Source organism: Bos javanicus, chromosome 9, assembly GCF_032452875.1.
Source record: "Bos javanicus breed banteng chromosome 9, ARS-OSU_banteng_1.0, whole genome shotgun sequence".
NCBI classification, from domain to species: domain Eukaryota; kingdom Metazoa; phylum Chordata; class Mammalia; order Artiodactyla; family Bovidae; genus Bos; species Bos javanicus.
The window spans coordinates 40,970,044-40,994,740 of record NC_083876.1 but is presented as its reverse complement, the minus strand read 5'-3'; the positions used below and the strand labels follow the sequence as shown (position 1 = coordinate 40,994,740).

Below are 24,697 nucleotides of genomic sequence, written 5' to 3'. Positions count from 1 at the left end.
GTCATCAACTATTTTATTTATAAAAGGTATAGGACAAATATAAGCATTTAAAATTAAGAAAATACTTTCATATACATAAGCATGATTTTCTTCTGAGTCCAAAAGTTACATGGATGATGATCATGTTACACAGCTCTTCACCCACAGTCTATTCCCTCTGGTCAGAAGCTCATGCCTTCAAAAAAGTTACGGATATATGCTTTCGGCATGTAGAGGGATCCTGTACATACCTATTATTTGTTCCAGCAGAAGTGATAGAAAGCAGAAGTGACCACCACTCAAACATTTAGTGTGTAAGCCCCACAAGCCTTTATGAAGACAATGGAGGTCAGGCAGGGGGGATTCAATCTCATTTAATAAATTGGACTCACTAGGAGTCGGACACGACTGAGCGACTTCACTTTCACTTTTCATTTTCATGCATTGGAGAAGGAAATGGCAACCCACTCCAGTGTTCTTGCCTGGAGAATCCCAGGGACGGGGGAGCCTGGTGGGCTGCCGTCTCTGGGGTGGCACGAAGCTGGACACGACTGAAGCGACTTAGCAGCAGCAGCACAATCAAAGCTGGAATAGAGATATTTCTAAAGGTGAACTGGGCTGAATAAAGATGATCAATGGAGATATAACCTATATTTTCTCTACTATTCACCAAACAGTGATTAACTCATAAATGATAGTCTAATCCAGCTGTTTCTCCAAATTACAAAAAGTTGTAATTTCCACAAAGTTGACGTGATTTCTTGGACAATGATAGACAAAGTCTCACACACTGGGTAATGGTCACCAATGGAATCAGCCACAAGTTTTGTGCTCTTTTTTTCAGGGATCAGAAAATTAGTAATTGCAAACCATGGATGAAATTTATAAGATCGCTTCCACAGAAAGGATCCAGGTGTTGGAAAAAGAACTGGCTACACAATTGACTGAACTGAAGTCTGAGATAGAAGAACAATGGACTCTCCAGGGGTCAGCTCATCAAACTTACAGGTAAATAGTGGCAGTGTGAAGGCATGGTCTTCAAGAGCTTCAACCACTACTCACATCCCATAATCTCCATCAGAGCCCCCCTATCCTTTTTACTTGGACATTTGGCAGCATCTCAAGCTCAGGCTTGACTGCTGCCCTTAAGGCTTTCCTATATTCTAGAATCGTCAAGGCATTTAGAGGCAATGTGCTACCAAAGAAAATGAAAAAGTGCTCTTCCATCTCACACATATCATTGTCTTAAGATTCCAGAAGCTATTATACAAACCATAGTCAATGAAACCTTATTTTCTCCAATGATATTTTAACTGAATTTGACCTTGATTTTGATGAGAAATTTCAAAACAAAAATAATATGAGGTATTTGATAGTGAATTCTGCAAAATGATGTTCTATTAAGAACTATTCTACAGGTAAATGCTGCCAATGATAGCAATTGAACTCTTTAGGTCATTCACAGACACTTTGAGGTTAACCGAGAGGAAAGGCATGATCTGAGCAAGAGAGGGTCAGAGAGCTGAACCCTGAATCCCACCCAAACTCCCAGCATGCCAAAGAATTAGAAGACAAGAGGGCAGGGAAAGAATGGGTTTCTTCTGTTTCCCTGACTGCCTGTTTAGTAGCTGGTCCCCTTTCTAGGTGGTTACTGGTTTTCCATCTCTGTGAGGCTGTAGCCAGGATACAGGTAGGTACCCAGTAATCACAGAAATTATACCTTTGATTTATTCATGCTTTTACCCTCAAGGCCCTTTCAAAACTTGTATCTTTTTTCATCAAAACCAAGACATGAGATAAGAGAAGGCATTATTCCAACTGCAGTTGGGAATTCAACATAGCTGGCTCATGGGTTTCTTAGTCCCACATGATTGGGAGGCCTTCTGACTGTCAGCCTGGTGTTCCTTTGAGAAACAGGACCATGATTCCAGTGGGGTGAACTGCTGACAAGTGTATAAACTAACAATCTATTTTCATCTTCCCTTAAAACTTATTCAAGGAGGACTGATAAATGGTCACATGAACAATATTAATCTGAACTTTACTGACTACAATCACCTTCAAATCTCATTTCTCACATGTATTCCAGAATGATCTCCTGTGGTCCCCTTGCCAGTGTTTGCAAGAGTCTGTATTAAGAGTCCCATCTTAATACAGTAACATTTGCACCATGGTTTTAATGTTCCCGAAGCGACCAAGCCCTGGGGTGTATCTTACACCCAATGTGGAGAGGATCCCTCTTTCTGACCCAGGGTCCCACCTCTTATCAGACCCCAGGGCAATGCTGCTTGTACTTCCTTATGTCAGAGTCCCTGGTGCAAACACCTTCCTCATGGTTAGGCTTGGACAACAGTCAATGAGGGTGCTTAAGCAAGCACTTCTGCAGTGTTTTTCCTAGAGATGAATAAATTTTTTGAAGCAGAAAATTTGGTTAAAATAATTTCCAAAGTAGTTCATGTTTGATATATAAGGGTCATTTTCATCCTCCAGATAACTGAGCTAGAACACAAAAATAAAAACATTTTGTTTGAATAATACTTATTTTATGTGTCAAATAAAATCGATGAGATAGAGGTCTGATAAGCACAGTAATTGTTAGAAATGAGATTATAGAAGGAACTATGGGTAGGAGTAAGAAACGTCCTCACCACTGTCTCTCTTTCTAGAGAGATAAGTTGGGGTAAAAGGAAAGACTAGAAGGAGAGGACATCTGGCCCAAGTTAAGGTTTAACAGGAATGAGGTATACACAAGAGAGATTCTAAGACAGAAGCCTGTGGCCTTTACATGCCACCAATAATCCAGTGTAATATGTTTATTTAGAAATGAGCAGTTGTGGAGTTGCAGATTAATCAGGGCAGGAGGAGAAGTGGGTGATAGAGGATGAGATGATTGGATAGCAACACAGACGCAATGAACATGAGTTTGAGCAAACTCCAGGAGATAGTGATGGACAGGGAAGCATGGTGCTCTGCAGTCTATGATGTTGCAAAGAATAAGACTTGACTTAGCGACTAAACAATAGCAACAGTCTTTAATCTGATTTATAATAGCTTCTATAATTACAACTTCTGTTGCATAAAATTTTCTGCAGCTCTGTTCAAATGCCAAAGGACATCTCTTACTTTAGAAGAGAAAGGGAACTGGCCCTAAAGAAAACTTTACAGGTGAGTAAAACAATGGGCTATTTCAATACCACAGTGAATTAGGATTTGCTAAATTGTTGGAAACTCTTGACAAGGAAAACTTTTTGTAAACAAGCAGCTGATCTTACTGACAATGTTTACAAAGAAAAAACATTCAGCTCACTGCTGGACCAGAGAAGGCCAATCCTTCAGAGATATCTGATTTTTGTAGAGTGTTCAACTTTACAGTTCCTTGATTTATGATGTTAAAAATAATTATTTGAAATCTTAGGTATAACAGCATAACATATGAAAGCGATCAGAAATTGTATGTCGTTTTCTGTCATAGACACTGATTGTTTTGTTTCCTTCTTTCCCTTTCTTTGCTTGCTCTGTTCTCCGGGGTTCAGGTGGCTGAGTCAAAGTCCCTTGTTATTCAATCAGATGTCATGCAGAGGGAGCTAGAGAGCTGCCTAAGGAGAGAGTACACTCCTGAAAATTTACCTTTGCTTCTGTTGCAGGTAAGAGTCATTTTGTAATTTGAAAAGGAGATTTGAAATTTAGTAGAAATGTATGAACAAAATTGGCTTTCTGGTATGTCCTCTGGCCAGCGTACAATATTCTCTATATGTATGGTTTGCAGAATTTGGTTCATATAAATGCTCTTCTTTGCTAGAGACCCATGCCAAACTCCGGGAAATAGTGAAGGACAGGGAAGCCTGAAGTGCTGCAGTCCATGGGGTCACAAAGAGTCAGACACGATTTAGCAACTGAACAACAGCTACAACATGCCATTTAAGTTCAGCTTAGTTACCGGCACTAGACAATTGGCAAAGTTTCTACTAGTTACTCCCTGTGCTGGTATTAGGAAGCAATACAACATTGACTAAGATAGTTGCAGACCTCAAAAACTGCTGGCTGACATAAGGAAGATATTTCTGGAAATCTCTCTTAAGAAAATAACTCACAACATGGGGAGTGGGGGGAAGATATTCCATAATGATCATTATTGCAGCATTATAATAAAAGTGAAAAAATTGGAGTTGCCTAAATGTCTAGTCATAGGAGAGTTAAGAAAAACAGTATGGTATTTGATAGATTATTGTTCTGCCTTTAAAGATTTTCTGCATAAAGAATTATTGTGTTATGTAATATTAGGTAACAAAAACATATGTGTGTATGTATATTACAATAATGGTCATGTAGTGTACAGAAAAATCGCTTGAAGAGCAGACATAGGCCAAAATGTTAGTAATTACTGTCTTTGAATGGCAAACAATGAATTTCCTTTTTTTGCTTTTATGCATTTTCTAAATTTTTTATAATAGAAATTATTTTTAAAATTTTATAATTTTTCTAAAACTAAAAAAAATTTATAATAAGCATGTACTGTTTAGATTTTTAAAATTCATTGTTCTTTACTCTTGTGTTTTGAGTTACAACCTCACTATGCATACAAAGTAGATTATTAGCAACTAACTAATAAGTAATAAGTTAGCAATTAACTAATAATAAATCATACAGAAACAAAAATATTCAGATTTTGTTTGCAAGTCAAACTAATGTCATTATTTTCATCCAGGATTCTCTTTCCCTAATATTTCTGGCACTCTTCATTCCTTAGTGTGTATCAGTGTTTCTCGTGGGAGAGAAAAGGAGGGGAGGGTGAAGGTTGGAGATGCTTGGCAAGACATTTTTGGCTGTCATAATTTGGGGAGGGGAGTGGGTTGGAATGGCACCCCACTCCAGTACTCTTGCCTGGAAAATCCCATGGATGGAGGAGCCTGGAAGGCTGCAGTCCACAGGGTCGCTGAGGGTCGGACAAGACTGAGCGACTTCACTTTCACTTTTCACTTTCATGCTTTGGAGAAGGAGATGGCAACCCACTCCAGTGTTCTTGCCTGGAGAATCCCAGGGACGGGGGAGCCTGGTGGGCTGCCTCTATGGGGTCGCACAGAGTTGGACACGACTGAAGCGACTTAGCAGCAGCAGTGGGTTGCTACTGGCTTCTAGTGAGTAGAGGCCAGGGACGCTGCTAAACATCCTGCAATGCACAGAACCACCCCTTCACTGCAAAGAATTATTCAGTCCCAAACATCAATAGTGCAGAGGCTGAAAAAGCTTCAGTTCAGTTCAATCACTCAGTTGTGTCCAACTCTTTGCGACCCTGTGGACCTCAGCATGCCAGGCCTCCCTGTCCATTACCAACTCCCGGAGCTTGATCAAACTCATGTCCATAGAGTCAGTGATGCTATCCAACCAATCTCATCCTCTGCAGTCCCCTTCTTCTCCTGCCTTCAATCTTTTCTGGCATCCAGTGAGTCACTTTTCTGCATCAGGTGGCCAAAATATTGAGTTTCAGCTTCAGCATCTGTCCTTCCAATGAATATGCAGGACTGAGTTCCTTTAGGATTGACTGGTTTGATCTCCTTACTGTCCAAGGGACTCTCGAGTCTTCTCCAACACCACAATTCAAAAGCATCAATTCTTCGGCACTCAGCTTTTTTTATAGTCCAACTCTCATATCCATACATGACTACTGGAAAAACCATAACTTTGACTAGACGGGCAAAAGCTTTGAAAAAGCTTGGTAGAATCCAAGTTTCCATATGTTATCATTTATCTTCTGCCTAAAGAACTTAATTTAACATTTCTTGTAGAACAGATGTGCCAAGGACAAATTCTCTTGGTATTTGTTTGAATAAAAAAAAAGGTCTTTGTTTGCCTTCATTTTAAAAAGGTATATTTGTTCAATATGGTATTCTAGGCTGATATTTTTTCCCTTTTATCTCTTTAAATGTGTTGCTCTACTGTCTTCTGGTTTGCATTGTTTCCATTTCCTAATACTTTTTATTCTTTTGTTCTCTGGTTGCTTTTAAGATTTTCTCTTAATGGTTTTAAGCTATTTGATTATGATGTTCCTTGATGAGGTTTTCTTTGTGTTTCTCTTGCTTGGAGTTGGTTGAACTTCTTGGATTGTGATTTTATCATTTTTATCAATTAAAAGTTTTTTCAACTGTTATTTCTCCAAATGTATTTTATATCCCTCCTTGTCCTTTTGGGACTGCAGCGACATATACATTTCATTCGTGCATGCTTCAGTCGTGTCTGTTCTGCACTCTATTGACTGCAGCCTGCCAGGCTCCTCCATCCATGGGATTCTCCAGGCAAGCATATTGGAATGGGTTGCCATGCCCTCCTCCAGGGGATCCTCCCAACCCAAGGATCACACCTGTGTCTCTTACATCTACCTGCATTGGCAGGTGGGTTCTTTACCACTAGCATCACTTGAGAAGCCTAGACATATATGTTAAATCACTTCATATCTTCCATAAATCACTGAGGCTCTGTTAAATTTTTCTGTTCCCCCTCTCCATGCTTCATTTTGTATAGTTTCTATTGCTATATCTTCAAGTTTACTAACCATTTCTTCTTCACTGTCTAATCCTCTGCTGCTCCTATTGTTGTTCAGTTGCTAAGTCTTGTCTGACTCTTTGTGACCCCTTGGTCTGTAGCATGCCAGGCTTCCCTGTCCTTCACTATCTCCTGAGTTTGCTCAGACTCATGTCCTTTGTCTGTGATGCCATCCAACCATCTCATCCTCTGTTACCCCCTTCCCCTCCTGTCCTAAATTTTTCCCAGCATCATGGTCTTTTCCAATGAGTCAGCTCTTCCCATCAGATGTGCAAAGTATTGGAGTTTCAGCTTCAGCATCAGTCCTTCCAATGAATATTCAGGACTGATTTCCTTTAGCATTGGCTGGATTGATCTCCTTGCTGTCCAAGGGACTCTCAAGAGTCTTCTCCAGCACCACAATTTGAAGGCATCAATTCTTCTGCACTCAGCCTTCTTTATGGTCCAATTCTCACTACATACCTGACTACTGGAAAAACCATGGCACTGACTATATGTATATAGCAAAGTGATGTCTCAGCTTTTTAATGTGCTGTCTAGGTTTGTCATAGCTTTCTTTCCAAGGAGCAAGCATCTTTTAATTTCATGGGGGCAGTCACCATCCACAGTGATTTTGGAGCTCAGAAAAAAAAAAAAAATCTGTCACTGTTTCCATTATTTCCCCATCTGTTTGCCATGAAGTGATGGGACCAGATGCCATGATCTTAGTTTTCTGAATGTTGAGTTTTAGGCCAGGTTTTCACTCTCCTCTTTTACCCTGATTAAGAGGCTCTTTAATTCCTCTTCACTTTCTGCCATTAGAGTGGTATCATCTGCATATCTGAGGTTGTTGATATTTCTCCTGGCAATCTTGATTCCAGCTTGTGATTCATCCCACCTGGCATTTAGCATGATGTACTCTTCATATAAGTTAAGTAGGCAGGGTGATAATATACAGCCTTGATATATTTCTTTTCCAATTTTGCATCAGTCCATTGTTCCATGTCCATTTCTAATCTGCTGTTAATCCTATCCAATGAATTTTTTATTTCATATATTGTAGTCTTCATTTCTAAAAGCTCTATTTAACTTTTTAAAATATTTTTCATTTCTCTATTATGTTCACATTTTCCTTTCAATTCTTGAACATACTGAGCATAGTAATAAAAACTCCTTTAAAGTCCTTGTTTGCTCATTTTATCACTGGTGCCATTTCTGGGCCTGTTTCTCTTCATTAATTTTTCCCCATCTTATAGGTCATATTTTTCTGCTTCTTTGCATGTCTAGTAATTTTTCCTAGAGGCTAGGCATTGCAGTTTTACATTGCTGAATGCTGATTTTTTTAATATTCCTTTAAGGATGTTATACTTCATTCTAGCAGGCAATTAAGTTATAGATCAGTTTCACACTTACAAGGCTTGGTCTTGAAGCTTTCCTAGAGCAGGTTTAGAGTAACTTTTACTCCAGACATACTTTATTCTTCTTACTAAATTGTCACCCCTTTTGTGTCTCTGCTGAATGCCCCAGGTATTTAGTGAGGACTCTTTACTCTGTCAGATTGAAAGTTGAACATCTTCTAGTTCTGTCTGAACTCTGAGAAATGTTCAGTTTACAATTCCCTAGTTTGCTATTCTTTGCACAGCCTCAAGGAGTTCCACCCTGTGCAATGCAGTGCTTAATAGTCAGCAAAGAACTCAGAAATCTCTGTGTAGGTTTCTGGAGCCCTTTTTCTGCATAACTTTCTCCTCTCCATTACTCTGCCCTGTCAACTCCAGCTGACTCAACTTTCCAAATTTGACTTCTCTATCCTTAACTCAGAGAGACCATCATGCTCTGATTTCCTATTCTAGTTCAAAAACTGCCTTCTTCAGACAGAAAACCAGAGCTCATTTCATTTGTTTCCTTTCTCTCAAGGACAAGAGTTCTGCATTGCCTGTTGTTGCATGTCAGTAAACAGTTGCTTTGTGTAATTTGCCCTATTTTCTAATGGTTTATGATAGAAGGGTGCATCTGATCCTACTTATTCCATCATAGCAGTATTATTTTTTATCAGAAATAACATTTTTTAAGAATTGGCTTATTTGACTACACTTGCTGCTGCTGCTAAGTCGCATTAGTCATGTCCGACTCTGTGCGACCCCATAGATGGCAGCCCATCAGGCTCCCCGTCCCTGGGACTCTCCAGGCAAGAGTACTGGAGTGGGGTGCCATTGCCTTCTCCAATGTGTGAAAGTGAAAAGTGAAAGTGAAGTTGCTCAGTCGTATCCAACTCTTAGTGACCCCATGGACTATAGCCTACCAGGCTCCTCTATCCATGGGATTTTCCAGGCAAGAGTACTGGAGTGGGGTGCCATTGCCTTCTCCATTTGACTACACTTAAGTATAAGTAAAATTCTTGATCTAAGGTTAAAAGCTATAATCTCCTTTATAATGTTCTTTGTACTTTAGATTCATAAACTTCAGTTTTTAAAAAAATTTTAAGCTTAGCTTTAGATAATTTTATAGGCTTTTATGTCACTGTTAAAATTTCAACAACTGATAGATGAAATTATAATCTGTTGGATTGACAAAATATCTATTTAAATTTGAATGGTATATTGAGCCAGGTTTCTTAATTTTATGATCTTCATGTAGAAAGTATTGGTAGATCCTTTAAAAACAGCCAAACTTATTTTCCTATTATTTCTGTTCTTAAGGTTTAATCCAGTCTTCCCATGGTGCAGTTGGTAAAGAACCCACCTGCCAATGTAGGAGACATGGGTTCAATCCCTGGGGTGGGAAGATCCCCTGGAGGAGGAAATGGCAACCCACTCCAGTATTCTTGCCTGGAGAATCCCATGGACAGAGGAGCCTGGCGGGCTACAGTCCATTGGGTCGAAAAGAGTCAGTCACGACTGAGAACACCCCTCCTTCCTTCCTTCCTAATTGTATTCTCGTTAATTTTTGTTGTTGTTGTTAAAGCATTATACAGAGAGAATTACCCAGCTGGCCCAGAGTAAATATTTACACATGCTTAGGTGGAAGAGATTTTGCCATCACAGTAAGATCATGGAGCAACTTTATCCTTTTTACAAGGTAGGAAGCCCATGAACAGAATCAATGGGCTATTTTCTATGATGAAACAAAATGGTCATTAACCTTGTCAATGCTATTATTTATTTAGTCATCATGCCTGTACATTATATCTCTAGACTTATTCATGCTACATAAACTGTAAATGTGTACCCTTTGGCCAACATCTCCCCTTTTCCCCGAAGACCCAGTCCCTGGTTACCACTGTTCTATTCTCTGCTTCTCTGAGTTTGACATTTTTTTTAAGACTCCATATAAAGGGATACCACACAGTATTTGTCTTTTTCTCTGTCTGGCTTATTCCATTTAGCATAATGTCCTCCAGATTTATTCATGTTATTACAAATATTAGGATTCCCCTCCTCTTCGTGGCTGAATAATATTCCATTATATGTATTTTTACCACATTTTTTTTATCCATTCATCCATCTGTTGATGGACCCTTAGGTTTTCATATCTGACTATTATGAATAATGCTGCAATGGAATGTTGAAATACAGATATCGCTTTAAAATACTGATTTTGTTTTCTTTGATATATATACCCAAAAATGGGATTGCTGGATGACATGGTAGTTCTATTTTTTTTTTTAATTTTTATGTTTAATTGGAGGATAATTGCTTTACAATATTGTGTTGGTTTCTGCATACAACAATAATCAGATATAAGTATACATATATCCCCTCCCTCTGAAGCCCCCTCCCAGCCCCTCATCTCACTCCTTTAGGTCATCCCAGAGCACCAGACTGAGTTCCCTGTGTTATACAGCAACTTCCTACTGCTGCTGCTGCTAAGTCGCTTCAGTCGTGTCCGACTCTGTGCAACCCCATAGACGCCAGCCTACCAGGCTCCCCCATCCCTGGGATTCTCCAGGCAAGAACACTGGAGTGGGTTGCCATTTCCTTCTCCAATGCATGAGAGTGAAAAGTGAAAATCAAGTCCCTCAGTCATGTCTGACTCTTAGCGACCCCATGGACTGCAGCCTACCAGGCTCCTCCATCCATGGGATTTTCCAGGCAAGAGTACTGGAGTGGCGTGCCATTGCCTTCTCTGAACTTCCTAGTAGCTATCTGTTTTAAACATGGCAATGTATGTTTCAGTGCTAATCTCTCAATTCATCCCACCTTCTCCTTCCCCTACTATGTCCACAAATCCATTCTCTATGTTTTTGTCTTTATTTCTGCCCTGCAAATAGTTTTATCAGTACCATTTTTATAGATTCTGTATATAAATATATGCATTAATATATGATATTTGTTTTTCTCTTTCTGATTTAATTCACACTGTATAATAGATTTTAAGTTTGTCCTCCTCAGTTAAACTGACTCAAATTTGTTCCTGTTTTAATTGGCTGAGTAATATTCCGTTGCATATATGTACTGCAACTTCTTTGTCCATTCATCTGTTGATGAACATCTAGGTTGCTTCCATGTCCTGGCTATTGTAAATAGTGCTGCAATGAACATTGGGATATATGTGTCTCTTTAAATTATGGTTTTCTCAGGATATATGCCGAGTAGTGGGATTTCTGGGTCATATGGTACTTTTATTTCTAGTTTTTAAAGGAATCTCCTTACTCTTCTCCATAGTGGCTGTTACCAGTATGGTAGTTCTATTTTTACTTTTTTGAGAAATTTCTATACTGTTTTCATATTATCACTAGATGCACCAGTTTACATCTCCACAAACAATATATCTTGTCGATGCTTTAAGTGGTGGTTAAAGATGGTAAAGGAACTAATGGATGCCCTTACTTGCCATTTCTCCCTGTGGCAGAAGATAATGGTACTATTTTTAAGAATGAGATTTGAGGGTGGCTTTATATTATAGAAAATTTATTTTTCTTCATAGGCTATAGCTAAAAAATCTAAGAAGCCAACTCCAGTTACTAAATTTTCTTATGCACTGACTCTTTGCTAGGGTCAGTTTCCTTCAGAGTTGTGAGAATATGACTGATTGCTGTCCTTATTAGTCAAATTCAAAATGTGAAAGAGTTTTAATATTACAAGAGCTTATTTGGCTCCCAAACAGTAATACACTATACTTGGAAGCAAATGACACAAAGAATAAGGCTTGCAAATCATCAGCTTCTGTCTTGGCATCTCTCTTAAACAGAAACAAGTTGTCTACATTATGCAGGAATACAATGATGCTCTTCAGAGAGCTGATCGATTGTCTGTTGCACGAGAAAACTTCCTTATGGGAAAAAAAAACACTCCTAACTTAGTGACACAGGAAGACCTGACTATTTACACAAATTGGTTAGTGTGTCACCTACACTCACTCAAGATTATTCACCACTATGTGCAGGTACGTGAAACAGTTACATGGCGATGCATTGCCTTCCCAGGATGGTCAGGACATTGTTTTCTTCACACCTGCCACCTAATTTGAGGTTGTCAGTTTCTGTATTCCATCTGCCTTATAAACAACAGGAAAGTAATGGGTCACTAGCTTTTTTCTTTGAGACCTTTGAAAGTATTTTTCTTTTGGAACCTTGCTGTAATGAAATCACTCCATTTAGCTTACCCAAAGATGTCTCTGTTACACTATTTTGTATTCACTCTATGATTTCTTGTTTTCAGCCTCTTGTTCTGGATTTATGCTCTCTAATGTAGATCCACTTTTTTTATTCAGCAACCTCTAGTGAGGGTCTAATTTATGCCAGGGACATATCCTGGGCCAATGGGAGTATATAATCTTTGCTGATGGTGAGGGACAGGGAGGCCTGGAGTGCTGTAACCCATGGGTTCACAAAGAGTGGGACATGACTTGGTGACTGAACAGCAGCAACAAAATGTAAGTCACAGGATGATAGGAAAAAGGGCAAGTAAAGTCCTTAAATATAACTTAAAGTTGTATTTAAGTCAACTTAAATACAATGTGATGAGTATAATCACAAAGTAAAGAGAGTCACAGAGGAGAGGCCCTACTGCAAGATACAGGCATCAGAACGGAGTGATGTGACCACATTCTGTTTTAGAAAGATTGCTGTTTTGCCACCTAATTTTTTCCTACTCCACTACACCTCATCTTAGTGATACCACCAACCATGACTCCTGGCCATCATCCTGACATCATCCCTTCCCCAATCAGTCACTGTGGGGTCTACCTCTGAATCATCTCTCCCTTGTCACATGGCATAGTAATGATCTGCTTCTAAGTCCTGGTCCCCTACTAAACTCTGAACTCTTTGAATTTGGTCCATGTCTTACTTATTTTTGTATCTCTAGCACCTCACATGATGCCCTGCTCATTATGGGTCATTGATCAAGGTAGGCCTGCCTGGATGACAACACAAGGTCCCTAGCTCCAGATTTAGCCCTTCATGATTGAGCAGATTACTGAGGCCCACCTCCGCCTCTTTCCTCCTCTGTCAAACCAAAGAGCTGCTCCTGAAACAAAGTCTGGAAGATTCTTTGAGAACTGAATTGACATGTAGCCCCTTGGTTGTCCCCTTCTGTAGGCTCTCCAGTATTTACCCATCTCCAAAGCTCTGAGTGTAGCTGTTGACGAAGTCCCTGAGGTTGGTCAGGAAAATGAAAAGTTTCCTGTTGATGACACTGACCCTGACATCCAGGGTTCTGCATCTCCAGACTCTACGAATGCCAGTGTTTCAGGTAAGAAGTCTTCTTTCCCCTTAGGAAATGTGGAGAAAAGATTGTTATTTTTCACGTGTGCACCTGATTTTGCTTGAAATTTTTCTATGTACCAAAAAATTATATCTTAAAAAAAAAATTGGCCATGCCATGCAGTCTATAGGATCTTAGTTCCCTGACCAGGGATCAAACCTGGGCCCTGGTGGTGAAAGCACCAAATCCTAACCACTGGACTGCCAGGGAATTTCCAAAAGTTTTATCTTCTTAATTAACAAGTGTTAATATAATATTTTCTGGTGGAAAAAAATAACAAACACTTCTCTTAGAAATTATTATCTCCATCTTTATAGCTAGACAATTAAGGGGGGTGGGGAAGCAATAAACTTGAAATTTGGAGTACTGGGCTCTAGGCCTATTCTGTTGTGGCCTCACTGTGAGCCTACATGTTTAAGTCATTTCATCTCCTTGGGCCTCAATTTACTCATCTCCAAAATAAGCCTTTTAGATCAAGTGATCACTAAGGTCACCTTCATTTTTTTCCCCAGGATTGAAAACTTTTCATTTCTATTTTTTTTAAATACCAAAAACATTTGTATTGGTTAATAGCCAATTAACAATGTTGTGATAGCGTCAGGTGAACAGTGAAGAGACTTAGCCGTACATATACATGTATCCATTCTCCCCCCCAATCCCCCTCCCATCCAGGCTGTCACATAACATTGAGCAGAGTCCCTTCCTTTTTAGTTTTACATGATCTTTAAAGACTTCCCTTATCTGAATCAATTTAATAGTCTTCTTACCCTTACCTTATGTTACAGATGACTTAGAAATCTGATCAGGTTTTTACTCTGAGTGATGAATTTACCAGTTGCACCTGGAGAGGCAGCCAACCCTGTTGTGGGGAATCAGAGAAGGTATCTCAAATGGGAAGTCCAATCTGGGTGCTTAGAGATGTGTAAGAGTGAGCCAGGCGAAAGGAGGTGAAGGTTCTCAGCTTCTCCTGATTTGTTAACTTGGAAGTCATATTCTTTGTCTACCCCAAAGGACTACAGGTAGTTCTGTTCTCACTAAGTCATTCCCCAAAGGGTCTGTTGGATTTCTCCTGCAGGCTACGAGAAGGGGGAGTCCTAACTACCTCCCCCAGAAAACCAGCACCAGGAGTTCATCAGATAGGCCTGGCTGAGTGTGTGCAGTTTACAAACTGTGGCAGAGAAGGCTGGGCATGAAGCAGAATGGCCCTCACCATCCATGGAAGAGGCCCTGACTTCAGTTTTCTCAAAGGACTCTCCTTTTTCTCTCTGAGACCGGTATTCATTGGTGTTAATGCTCTTGATTTTGGATATTTTCAGGGCCAATGAGAACAGAAACTGCTTTCGTTCTGCCCCAACACACAACAGAAACAGAAGAACTGAAACCTCAGCTGAGGCTTCTGCTCTCGCATTTCAGTATCTCTTATGACGTGGAAGAGCTGAGCGATGCTTCTAAGGAGACAGAACTTTTTGCCTTGGTACTTTATGGATTCTTTCTTAATGCAAATATAGGTGTTCATGAAAGAAAATACTAGTATCTGCCATGAAGTTGGATATTCACACTGCCGTGATAAAATATAATAGTAATAGTGAGATTTAGACTAGCGGTTGAACTTTCTCTCTGTTAGAATTTTGAAACCCTTGAATATCCAACCCAGAGGGATTGTAGGATTATTTTTCTGCAGAATTTAAAGAAAATGGTAGGTTGTAGTCCATAATAGATGATGTAAACATAGCCAAGATTTGGCATTTTTTTAGTATGGAGTTGTCTAGTGTCTAAAGCCCTTTGATTCTCAGAAAGTGTACCAATAGCTCTTTAGTTGGCAAAATGCTTTATATTCAGTACAGTGTATATTGTGTAGTGATTTTTAAAGTTAAGCAGTCATAGTCTGCTGTCTCATGGTGTTGCACCTCCTTGAATAAAAAAATCATATTATCAAAAGCCATATTAGAACTTGTTTCAAAGGGAAAAAAAATAGGATTATACATAGAGAACCTCAAATTTACAATAATAAACTTTTTAGCCAGAGTTTCAACAAAAAGATATTTTTCTAGATCTGGGTGTATAATATTTGTACATATATGTATTTGCTAGGTAAAAATAATAAGTTGATTAATCCAAAAAGGCAAAGATCAAATCTGTATGTTTTTGAACACCCTTTGTGTAAGAAGGAACCACTTACTTACTTACTTACTTACTATATCACCATTTACTTTTACCTTGAAGTTTCACATCCATGTGTATTTGTTCCAGCATTATTTTACTGGGATTATTTATTTTATTATGTAACACGGACTCTTAAAGCTCACTGGAACCAGTGGTATCACATGTCCTCTGGTTTCTTTGAAGGTGGTGATGTTTAGCTTTTGTCTTTCTTTTCATATCAGTAGCAGCACTGTCTTCAGTATAGAGTGCTTCTATGGGAGTATCCTCACCCTCATTCATTATCAGCAAGTATTATGATAGACTCAAACCAGAATCAGACCAAGACAGTGTTGAAAAGAGTCCAAATAAATAAAGATAGGTTATGGCACAGTAGACTGTCATCAGTGATAACAAAAGAACTTGAGGCTGCAGAACTCTCCCACAGAGCAGCCTTCTCCCCAAAGAACAGCTTGTCTTCACATAGAGAGAGTTTCCACTTTTGATTTTCTTGTAACAGTATTATGTGCAGTGCTAATTGTACTCCCAAGATAATCACATTACAACACATTTTTTTGTGTAGGACAAATTTCTATAAACAGGAAGAGTGTTTATTTTGGTTTTCCAAAGCCCTAGAGCAGGGTCAGCAAACTACAGCCCGCAGCCCACCTCCTAGTGTTTGTTAAAGCTAAGTGTTATTGGAATACAGCCATGCCCTTTCATTTATGTACTGTCTGTGGCTGCTTTCACACTGTAACTGCAGCATTGAGTAGTTGTAACAGAGACCATGTGGCTTTCAAAGTCTAAAATATTTACCATCTGGCCCTTTAAGAAAAAGTTTGCCACTCTAGCTTAGACTGGCACCATCTCATTGAATTTTGTGCACTGATGGGTATGATCTGTGTCTGTCTGATGTGGTAACCACTAGTCAGTCACATGTGACTGTGAAACACTGGGTAGTGTAAATGAGGAACTAAATTTTAAATTTTATCTAATTTTTATAAATTCGCATTTAAATGTTAAATAGCCACGTATGGCTAGGAGCAATAGTATTGGATAACACAGCCTGGAAAGTACCAGCATTAACTGGAAGAATCTTTAGCTCTGTGTCTCATTGAACTTACTCATTCCGGAAACTTTTTTTCAGGCCCTAGTGTGTGTCAGGTTCTCTCTCTTCCTCTGTAATTAAATATACATAAGATTTACCCTTTTAACCACTTCTAAGTGTACAGCTAAGTGGTAGTAAGAGCATTCACATTGTTTTGCAACCATCACCATGGGGTAGATTCTTGAGATTCCCTCCACAAGCTCTCCTTGCACTGAGGAAGTCGTGATGCAGGTGGCTGGTGCACTGATAAAGGCAGTTGCACAGGGAGGCTGGGTCTGCCCAAGAAGGGAGCACGCAGTGTCTGCATCTTAGCAGTAGGCAGTTATATCATAGAAAGCCTCAGTCTGGAACTGAGATGCGAGGGGTATGATTGATGTACCGTAAGGAGTTTTAACAGGTCCCAGCATCTGGATTCTTCTCTCTAGCAATGTCCTGGTCAGGCTTCTGGGTGCAGGATTTATCTAACCCTTAAATTTTCTCATTTACCAGGTGGTCAGGAAAAGGGAATGTATTCCCAAAGAAAGACAATCTACTGCCCATTGAGGGTCCGTTTAAATATATATATAAATAAATATATTACATTATTTCCAATCTTTGAAGCGGGTATTCAGAACAAGTAACACACACATAATTATAGTAATAGGCTGACTGGAAAGCATGTGCCCCTCAGGTATTTACATTTAAGTCCTATTACTGTCACAGAATCATGTTGTATAAAATAGTTTGACTCCAAGACTCTTTCAGAGGCAGTCAGTACCTGTTCTTGAAATTGCCTTCAGCCTGAGACTATTTTTTGCCCCTGGGCTTCTCTTTTCTCCATCCTGTTTAGGTTTCCCAAAAATTTCAAAGCATCTTCATGGAACAACAGAGAATGCAAACATTTCCAGACTATAATGCTGGGATAGCTAAAGTGGAAAATTTGAATTTGGCAGGACCTCATAGGGCCTTGAAAAAGAGAGCCAACTGGACTTCCTTTATAAAGGTAAGGAGCCTTGTGGTGACGGTCACTTGTAAATGATGTCAGCCATGTCACAGAGTGTTCTCCAGGGAGGCCAGACAACCTGGCAGCATCCGGTCTGTCAGATGCCTACTATCCCCTCTCCTCAATGCCCTCAACAAACTGTGCCCTGGGAGCAAGGGTAGGTGCCTGCCTGACTTAGGAGAGGCGGCTTAGAAAACCTGGCCTTGTGTACCACCATCCCCCAGCTCCTTCCTGCCTTGAGTCTGTTGAAGTTAGCCAGGCTGATCTACCTTTTCTGGAAGTTCTCGCATATTCTTTTGCCCATCTCTAACTCCAGTACTTTGGCCACCTCATGCGAAGAGTTGACTCATTGGAAAAGACTCTGATGCTGGGAGGGATTGGGGGCAAGAGGAGAAGGGGATGACAGAGGATGAGATGCCTGGATGGCATAACTGACTCGATGGACGTGAGTCTGAGTGAACTCCGGGAGTTGGTGATGGACAGGGAGGCCTGGCGTGCTGCGATTCATGGGGTTGCAAAGAGTCAGACATGACTAAGCGACTGATCTGATCTGATCTGATCTGATTGAGTCAGAACTCCTTGTTGTTAGTGACCTGGGCTACTTGGCAAGAATAAAGAACATTCAAAGTTATACTTGAATTGTGTAAATACAGTTTTTTAGTCCAGAACTGTTTACTGACTGCATTCCGTGTGTCATACATGGCCCATGGTGCTGGAGAGACACAATTCACAATTATTCAAAAGTGAGTAGGTTAAATGAGTTGATTTGAGATAGTGGTAAATACAGTTGATTCTCATTGTTTGAGGGGAGTTATGTTCTGTAAAGTTGCCACAAATACTGAATTAACAAATCCTAAACCACTTTCATAGGGGAAATAAAAGGTTAGGTTCATCAATTGATCGATACATAACTAGTTTTATATGTGTTTCTATTTGAAGAGACTTTATTCAATATATGTTGTTGATTCATTAACATCAAACTCATAGCCAATAGCACTATAACTCATACCTGAACGAAGCTTTTTGAACACTTGTCCTTCTACAAGACACATCACAGCCTTCCTATACTTAGGAACACTAGACAGCTCTTCAGCCCCCTGTTGGAGGCCATTTTAAATAGTGAAATTACTAAAGAAAAGCACAAAAAGTATAAAAACCTGGCACTAATTAGGCCATAAAAAGAACATTTGTTTATAGTACACACTCAAATAAGTAGTAAATAGGTGAATGTCACCTTGTTTGTCCTCGGCTGGGAATGTGGGGTTGGGTGACTTGAACTTTTCAACCATCCTGTGCATGTCCATGAATGTTCAGGAAAGTTCTGTATTGATTTGGGAATGACAAAGAAGTTTCAGTGAGTAGGCAAATCCAAAAATACAAAATCCATGAATAATGAGGATCAACTGTGTCACGAAGGAAACATCTTATGTGATAAAGATGGATGGAAGGAAAGCAGAGAAATCACAGGTTATTCCTAAATTTGGGGCTTGAGCAAATAGGTGGTTGGTGTAAGGAAAGCTGGACTTTCTGTTTTAAATTATTATACTTGCCATTCAAGTATAAATATCAAGGAGATAGTTGGATATAACAGGCTGGAGCTTAGAGCTAGATCTAAATTTGAAAGTTATGAGTACATTGAAGTACTCAAGAACTAATTTTTGAAATACAGCTTGCTAATATGAAAGGTGAAGTTTTACATGTGGAGCCACAAGGAGATTTTGTGGGCAAACTTCTCTTGCCCCATAAAGTTAGTGCAGTGCCCAACACTGATGGATTTAAGGTCCCTTCCGCCAGCAAATGGTGCCGTGTCATTCTAGATGGAGCTACTGCATCTCAGGCCAGGTACCAGTAGGAACTGCTGTTGCCCTCTCCCTCCACAGACCTGAGAATCCACACAGACCCTTGCCAAGACTTCACATGCTCTAGAAAACTACCACTGAGGCCAGATCCCATTTCAGAAAGTCCTTGGTTCTCTTTATTTGCAACTTTTATTGAGAACCATTCTGTTATATTTAAGTTGTGTGTATGTGTTTGTCCACTAGATTAAGCCAAAATGTGATCCTTGGCAAAAGAAGCTTTTGACCAAACTAAAAGAACGGAGAAGAATAGATGTATTAACGCAACTCCAAGCAAAGTTTTTGAAGGTAAAAAAGTAACCATGTTTCCTTGTAGATAAAATTCTGTTCTCAGAAAATTGAACTCTTTCCACTTTTAAAAAATGTTAGCTATGGATTCACTGCTGCTGCTGCTGCTAAGTTGCTTCCGTTGTGTCTGACTCTGTGCGACCCCATAGACGGCAGCCCACCAGGCTCCCTCGTCCCTGGGATTCTCCAGGCAAGAACGCTGGAGTGGGTTGCCATTTCCTTCTCCAATGGATTCACTATGAAGGCTTTATTTGGAATTGTCTAATCTAATTGCCCGATTTTATATCCTGTTAGCTTTCATTAGTGACAGTTGTCAAAAGAGTTGGCTTTAACACTAGTTAAAGAGGGGTGTGATATTAAAGAGATATCACACCAATATCTCTGTGTGATTTTGCTTTAGTCACATAACCTCTTTCAGTTTTCGTTTCCTCATTTGTGAAACCAAATAAGTGGACTAAACATTGAACTATCTTACTTTTACTATGGTTAAAAAAAATAAATAAATAAACACATAACATAAGATGTATCATCTGACCCATTTTTAAGTGTATGATTCATCAGTGTTCAGTATATTCACAGTGTTGTGAAATAGATCTCCAGAACTTTTTCATCTTGCAAAAATGAAAAAACTCTCTGCCTACTCAACAACACCCTATTTCCTCTTCCTCCCAGCCCCAAGCAACCACCATTCTACTTTCTGTTTCTGAATTAGACTACTCTTAGACACTTCATATAAATAGGATATACAGTATTTGTCTTTTTGTGCTGGCTTCGTTTTACTTACTAGAATCTCCTCAAGTTCATCCATGTTGTAGCATGTGACCAGATTTCATTCCTTCTTGTTTTTCATGAAAATTTATATCTGCTTTATTTACAATAACCAAAAACTACAAACAACCTGGATGTCCTTTCAGTTCAGTTCAGTTCAGTTCAGTTGCTCACTCGTGTCCGACTCTTTGCGACCCCATGAATCGCAGCACGCCAGGCCTCCCTGTCCATCACCAACTCCCGGAGTTCACTGAGACTCATGTCCATCGAGTCAGTGATGCCATCCAGCCATCTCATCCTCTGTCATCCCCTTCTCCTCCTGCCCCCAATCCTTCCCAGCATCAGAGTCTTTTCCAATGAGTCACCTCTTTGCATGAGGTGGCCAAAGTACTGGAGTTTCAGCTTTAGCATCATTCCTTCCAAAGAACACCCAGGACTGATCTCCTTTAGGACGGACTGGTTGGATCTCCTTGTAGTCCAAGTGACTCTCAAGAGTCTTCTCCAACACCACAGTTCAAAAGCATCAATTCTTTGGTGCTCAGCTTTCTTCACAGTCCAACTCTCACATCCATACATGACCACTGGAAAAACCATAGCCTTGACTAGATGGACCTTTGCTGGCAAAATAATGTCTCTGCTTTTGAATATGCTATCTAGGTTGGTCATAACTTTCCTTCCAAGGAGTAAGCATCTTTTAATTTCATGGCTGCAATCACCATCTGCAGTGATTTTGGAGCCCCAAAAAACAAAGTCTGACAGTTTTCACTGTTTCTCCATTTATTTCCCTTGAAGTGATGGGACCAGATGCCATGATCTTAGTTTTCTGAATGTTGAGCTTTAAGCCAACTTTTTCACTCTCCTCTTTCACTTTCATCAAGAGGCTTTTTAGTTCCTCTTCACTTTCTGCCATAAGGGTGGTATCATCTGCATATCTGAGGTTATTGATATTTCTCCCAGCAATCTTGATTCCAGCTTGGGCTTCTTCCAGCCCAGCATTTCTCATAATGTACTCTGCATGTAAGTTAAATAAGCAGGGTGACAATATACAGCCTTAACGTACTCCTTTTCCTGTTTGGAACCAGTCTGTTGTTCCATGTCCAGTTCTAACTGTGGCTTCCTGACCTGCATACAGGTTTCTCAAGAGGCCGGTCAGGTAGTCTGGTATTCCCATCTCTTTCAGAATTTGCCACAGTTTATTGTGATCCACACAGTCAAAGGCTTTGGCATAGTCAATAAAGCAGAAATAGATGTTTTTCTGAAACTGAGTAAATACACTGAAGTATGTTCATATCATGAAACAGCAATCAGTTATAAAAAGGAACAAAACTGTTGATATACCCCAAAACTTGGATGAATCGTCAGAGAACTGTGTGAATAAAAAACTCAACCCATAAAGACTGCATGATTCCATTTACACAACACTCTTCAGTTCAGTTCAGTCGCTTGGTCGTTTCCAACTCTTTGCAATCCCATGGACTGCAGCACACCAAGCTTCCCTGTCCATTACCAACTCCTGGAGCTTGCTCAAACTCATGTCCATAGAGTCAGTGATGCTATCCAACCAAGCTCATCCTCTGCAGTCCCCTTCTCCTCCTGCCTTCAATCTTTCCCAGCATCAGGTTTTTTCCAATGAGTCATTTTTTTTTGCATCAGGTGGCCAAAGTATTGGAGTTTCAGCTTCAGCTTCAGCATCAGTCCTTCCAATGAATATTCAGGACTGATTTCCTTTAGGATGGAGTGGTTTGATTTCCTTGAAGTCCAAAGGACTCTCAAGAGTCTTCTCCAACACTACAGTTCAAAAGCATCAATTCTTCGACACACAGCTTTCTTTATCGTCGAACTCTCACATTCATATGTGAGTACTGAAAAACCATAGCTTTGACTAGATGGACATTTGTCGGCAAAATAATGTCTCTGCTTTTTAATATGCTGTGTAGGTTGGTCATAGCCTTTCTTCCAAGGAGCAAGCATCTTTGAATTTCATGGCTGCAGTCACCATCTTCAGTGATTTTGGAGCCCAAGAAAATGAAGTATGTCACTGTTTCCATTGTTTCCCCATCTATTTGCCATGAAGTTACTGGACCAGATGCCATGATCTTAGTTTTCTGAATGTTGAGCTTTAAGCCAATTTCTTCACTTTCCTCTTTCACTTTTATCAAGAGGCTCTTTAGGTCCTCTTCACTTTCTGCCATAAGTGTGGTGCATCTGCATATTGATATTTCTCCTGGCAGTCTTGATTCCAGCCGTGCTTCATCCAGTCCAGCATTTTTCATGATGTACTCTGCATATAAGTTAAATGAGCAGGGTGACAATATGCAGTCTTGACATACTCCTTTCCCAATTTGGAACCAGTCTGTTGTTCCACGTCCAGTTCTAACTGTTGCTTCTTGACCTGCATACAGATTTCTCACGAGTCAGGTCAGGTGGTCTGGTATTCCCATCTCTTTAAGAATTTTCCACAGTTTATTGTGATCCACACAGTCAAAGCTTTGGCATAGTCAGTAAAGCAGAAGTAGATGTTTTTCTGGAACTCTCTTGTTTTTTTGATGATCCAGTAGATGTTGGCAATTTGATCTCTGGTTCCTCTACCTTTTCTAAATCCAGCTTGAACATCTGGAAGTTCATGGTTCATGTACTATTGAAGCCTGGCTTGGAGATTTTTGAGTGTTACTTTCCTAGCATGTGAGATGAGTGCAATTGTGCACTAGTTTGAACATTCTTTACATTGTCTTTCTTTGGGATTGGAATGAAAATTGACCTTTTCCAGTCCTGTGGCCACTGCTGAGTTTTCCAAATTTGCTGGCATATTGGGTGCAGCACTTTAAAGCATCATCTTTTAGGATTTGAAATAGCTCAACTGGAATTCCATCACCTCCACCAGCTTTGTTTGTAGTGATGCTTCCTAAGGCCCACTTGACTTCACATTCCAGGATGTTTGGCTCTAGGTGAGTGATCACACCATCATGGTTATCTGGGTCATGAAGATCTTTTTTGTATAGTTCTTCTGTGTATTCTTGCCACATTTTCTTAATATCTTCTGCTTTTGTTAGGAATTGAACTGGGGTCTCCTGCATTGCAGGAGTTAATCTTTATTAACTGAGCTATCAGGGAAGCCCTGCAAACTCTTAAAATGACAGAATTATAGAAATGGAGAACAGATTTGTGGATTCTGGGGGTTAATAAGAGAATGGTGGGGAAGGAGATGAAGTATAATTATAGATGGGTAATATGAAGGATCCTTATGATGAATCTGTACTGTATACTGTGTATTATATATCGTAACAGTCAATATACAAGCCAGTATCTAGCTTGGGATATTGTACTATAATTTTGCAAGAAATTACATTGGCGAAAATGAAGTGAGGGTTATGCAACATCCTTTTATATTATTTTTTCCTTCTCTTCCCTCAAATTGTGGTAAAATTATACATAACCTGAAATTTGCCATTTAACCATTTTTCAGTGTACAGTTCAGTTGTATTAAGTAAGTTCATAAAGTTATACAGCCATCACCAACATCCATCTCCAGAACTCTTTTCATCTGGCAGACTGAAACTCTTTACCCATTAAATAATTACTCCTCATTCCTCTCTCCCTCTAAATTCTAGTAAACACCATTCTGCTTTCTGTTTCTGTGAGTTTGACTACTCCAGGCACCACATATTATGGAATCATACAGGATTTGTCTTTTTGTGACTGCTTATTTTACCCTCCATAATATCCTAAAGGTTCATTCGCAGAATTTGTTAGAATTTCCTTCCTTTTTGAGGTTGAATATTTCTTTGTATGTATCCACTACATTTTGTCTATTCATTTGTTGTTGAACATTTTGGTTGCTTTTACCTCATGGCTATTGTGAATAAGACTACTGTTAAGATGGATATGAACATAACTCTTTGAAATCCTGCTTTCAGTTCTTTTGTATATATACGCAGAAGTAGAATTTCTGGACCATAATATAATTCTCTTTTTAACTCTTTTTGAGGAAGCACCATCATATTTTCCATAGTAGTTGCAGCATTTTACAACCTCAGCAATAGTGCAGAAGGGTTCAGTTTCTCCATATCCTCATTAACACTTGTTATTTTCTTTCTTTTTTTAATATTAGTCATCTTAGTAGATATGAAGTGATGTTTCAATGTGATTTTTTTTCCTTTTTGAATTTCTCTGCTGCTGCTGCTGCTAAGTCGCTTCAGTCGTGTCCGACTCCGTGCAACCCCATAGATGGCAGCCCACGAGGTTCCCCCGTCCCTGGGATTCTCCAGGCAAGAACACTGGAGTGGGTTGCCATTTCCTTCTCCAGTGCATGAAAGTGAAAAGTGAAAGTGAAGTCACTCAGTCGTGTCTGACTGTTAGC

General features: G+C 39.6%; 1 protein-coding gene across 1 annotated transcript; it reads left to right on the top strand.

The window, feature by feature from the left end:
* LOC133253857 (putative uncharacterized protein C6orf183) lies at positions 1 to 24,697 on the top strand. The gene is made up of 9 exons (XM_061427624.1): positions 1 to 987; positions 3,072 to 3,144; positions 3,513 to 3,623; positions 9,457 to 9,570; positions 11,683 to 11,877; positions 13,034 to 13,187; positions 14,516 to 14,673; positions 17,276 to 17,428; positions 19,471 to 24,697. The coding sequence occupies exons 1-9, from the start codon at positions 851 to 853 to the stop codon at positions 19,582 to 19,584; spliced, it is 1,209 nt and encodes a 402-aa protein (XP_061283608.1). The 5' UTR covers positions 1 to 850; the 3' UTR covers positions 19,585 to 24,697.

Bases quoted from the DNA above. Each gene is read 5' to 3' on its own strand.
- LOC133253857 (XM_061427624.1), top strand. From the start codon at position 851: ATGGATGAAATTTATAAGATCGCTTCCACAGAAAGGATCCAGGTGTTG. The intron at 11,878-13,033 runs GTACGTGAAACA...CCCCTTCTGTAG, and splicing joins TTATTCACCACTATGTGCAG to GCTCTCCAGTATTTACCCAT. The intron at 17,429-19,470 runs GTAAGGAGCCTT...TTTGTCCACTAG, and splicing joins ACTGGACTTCCTTTATAAAG to ATTAAGCCAAAATGTGATCC.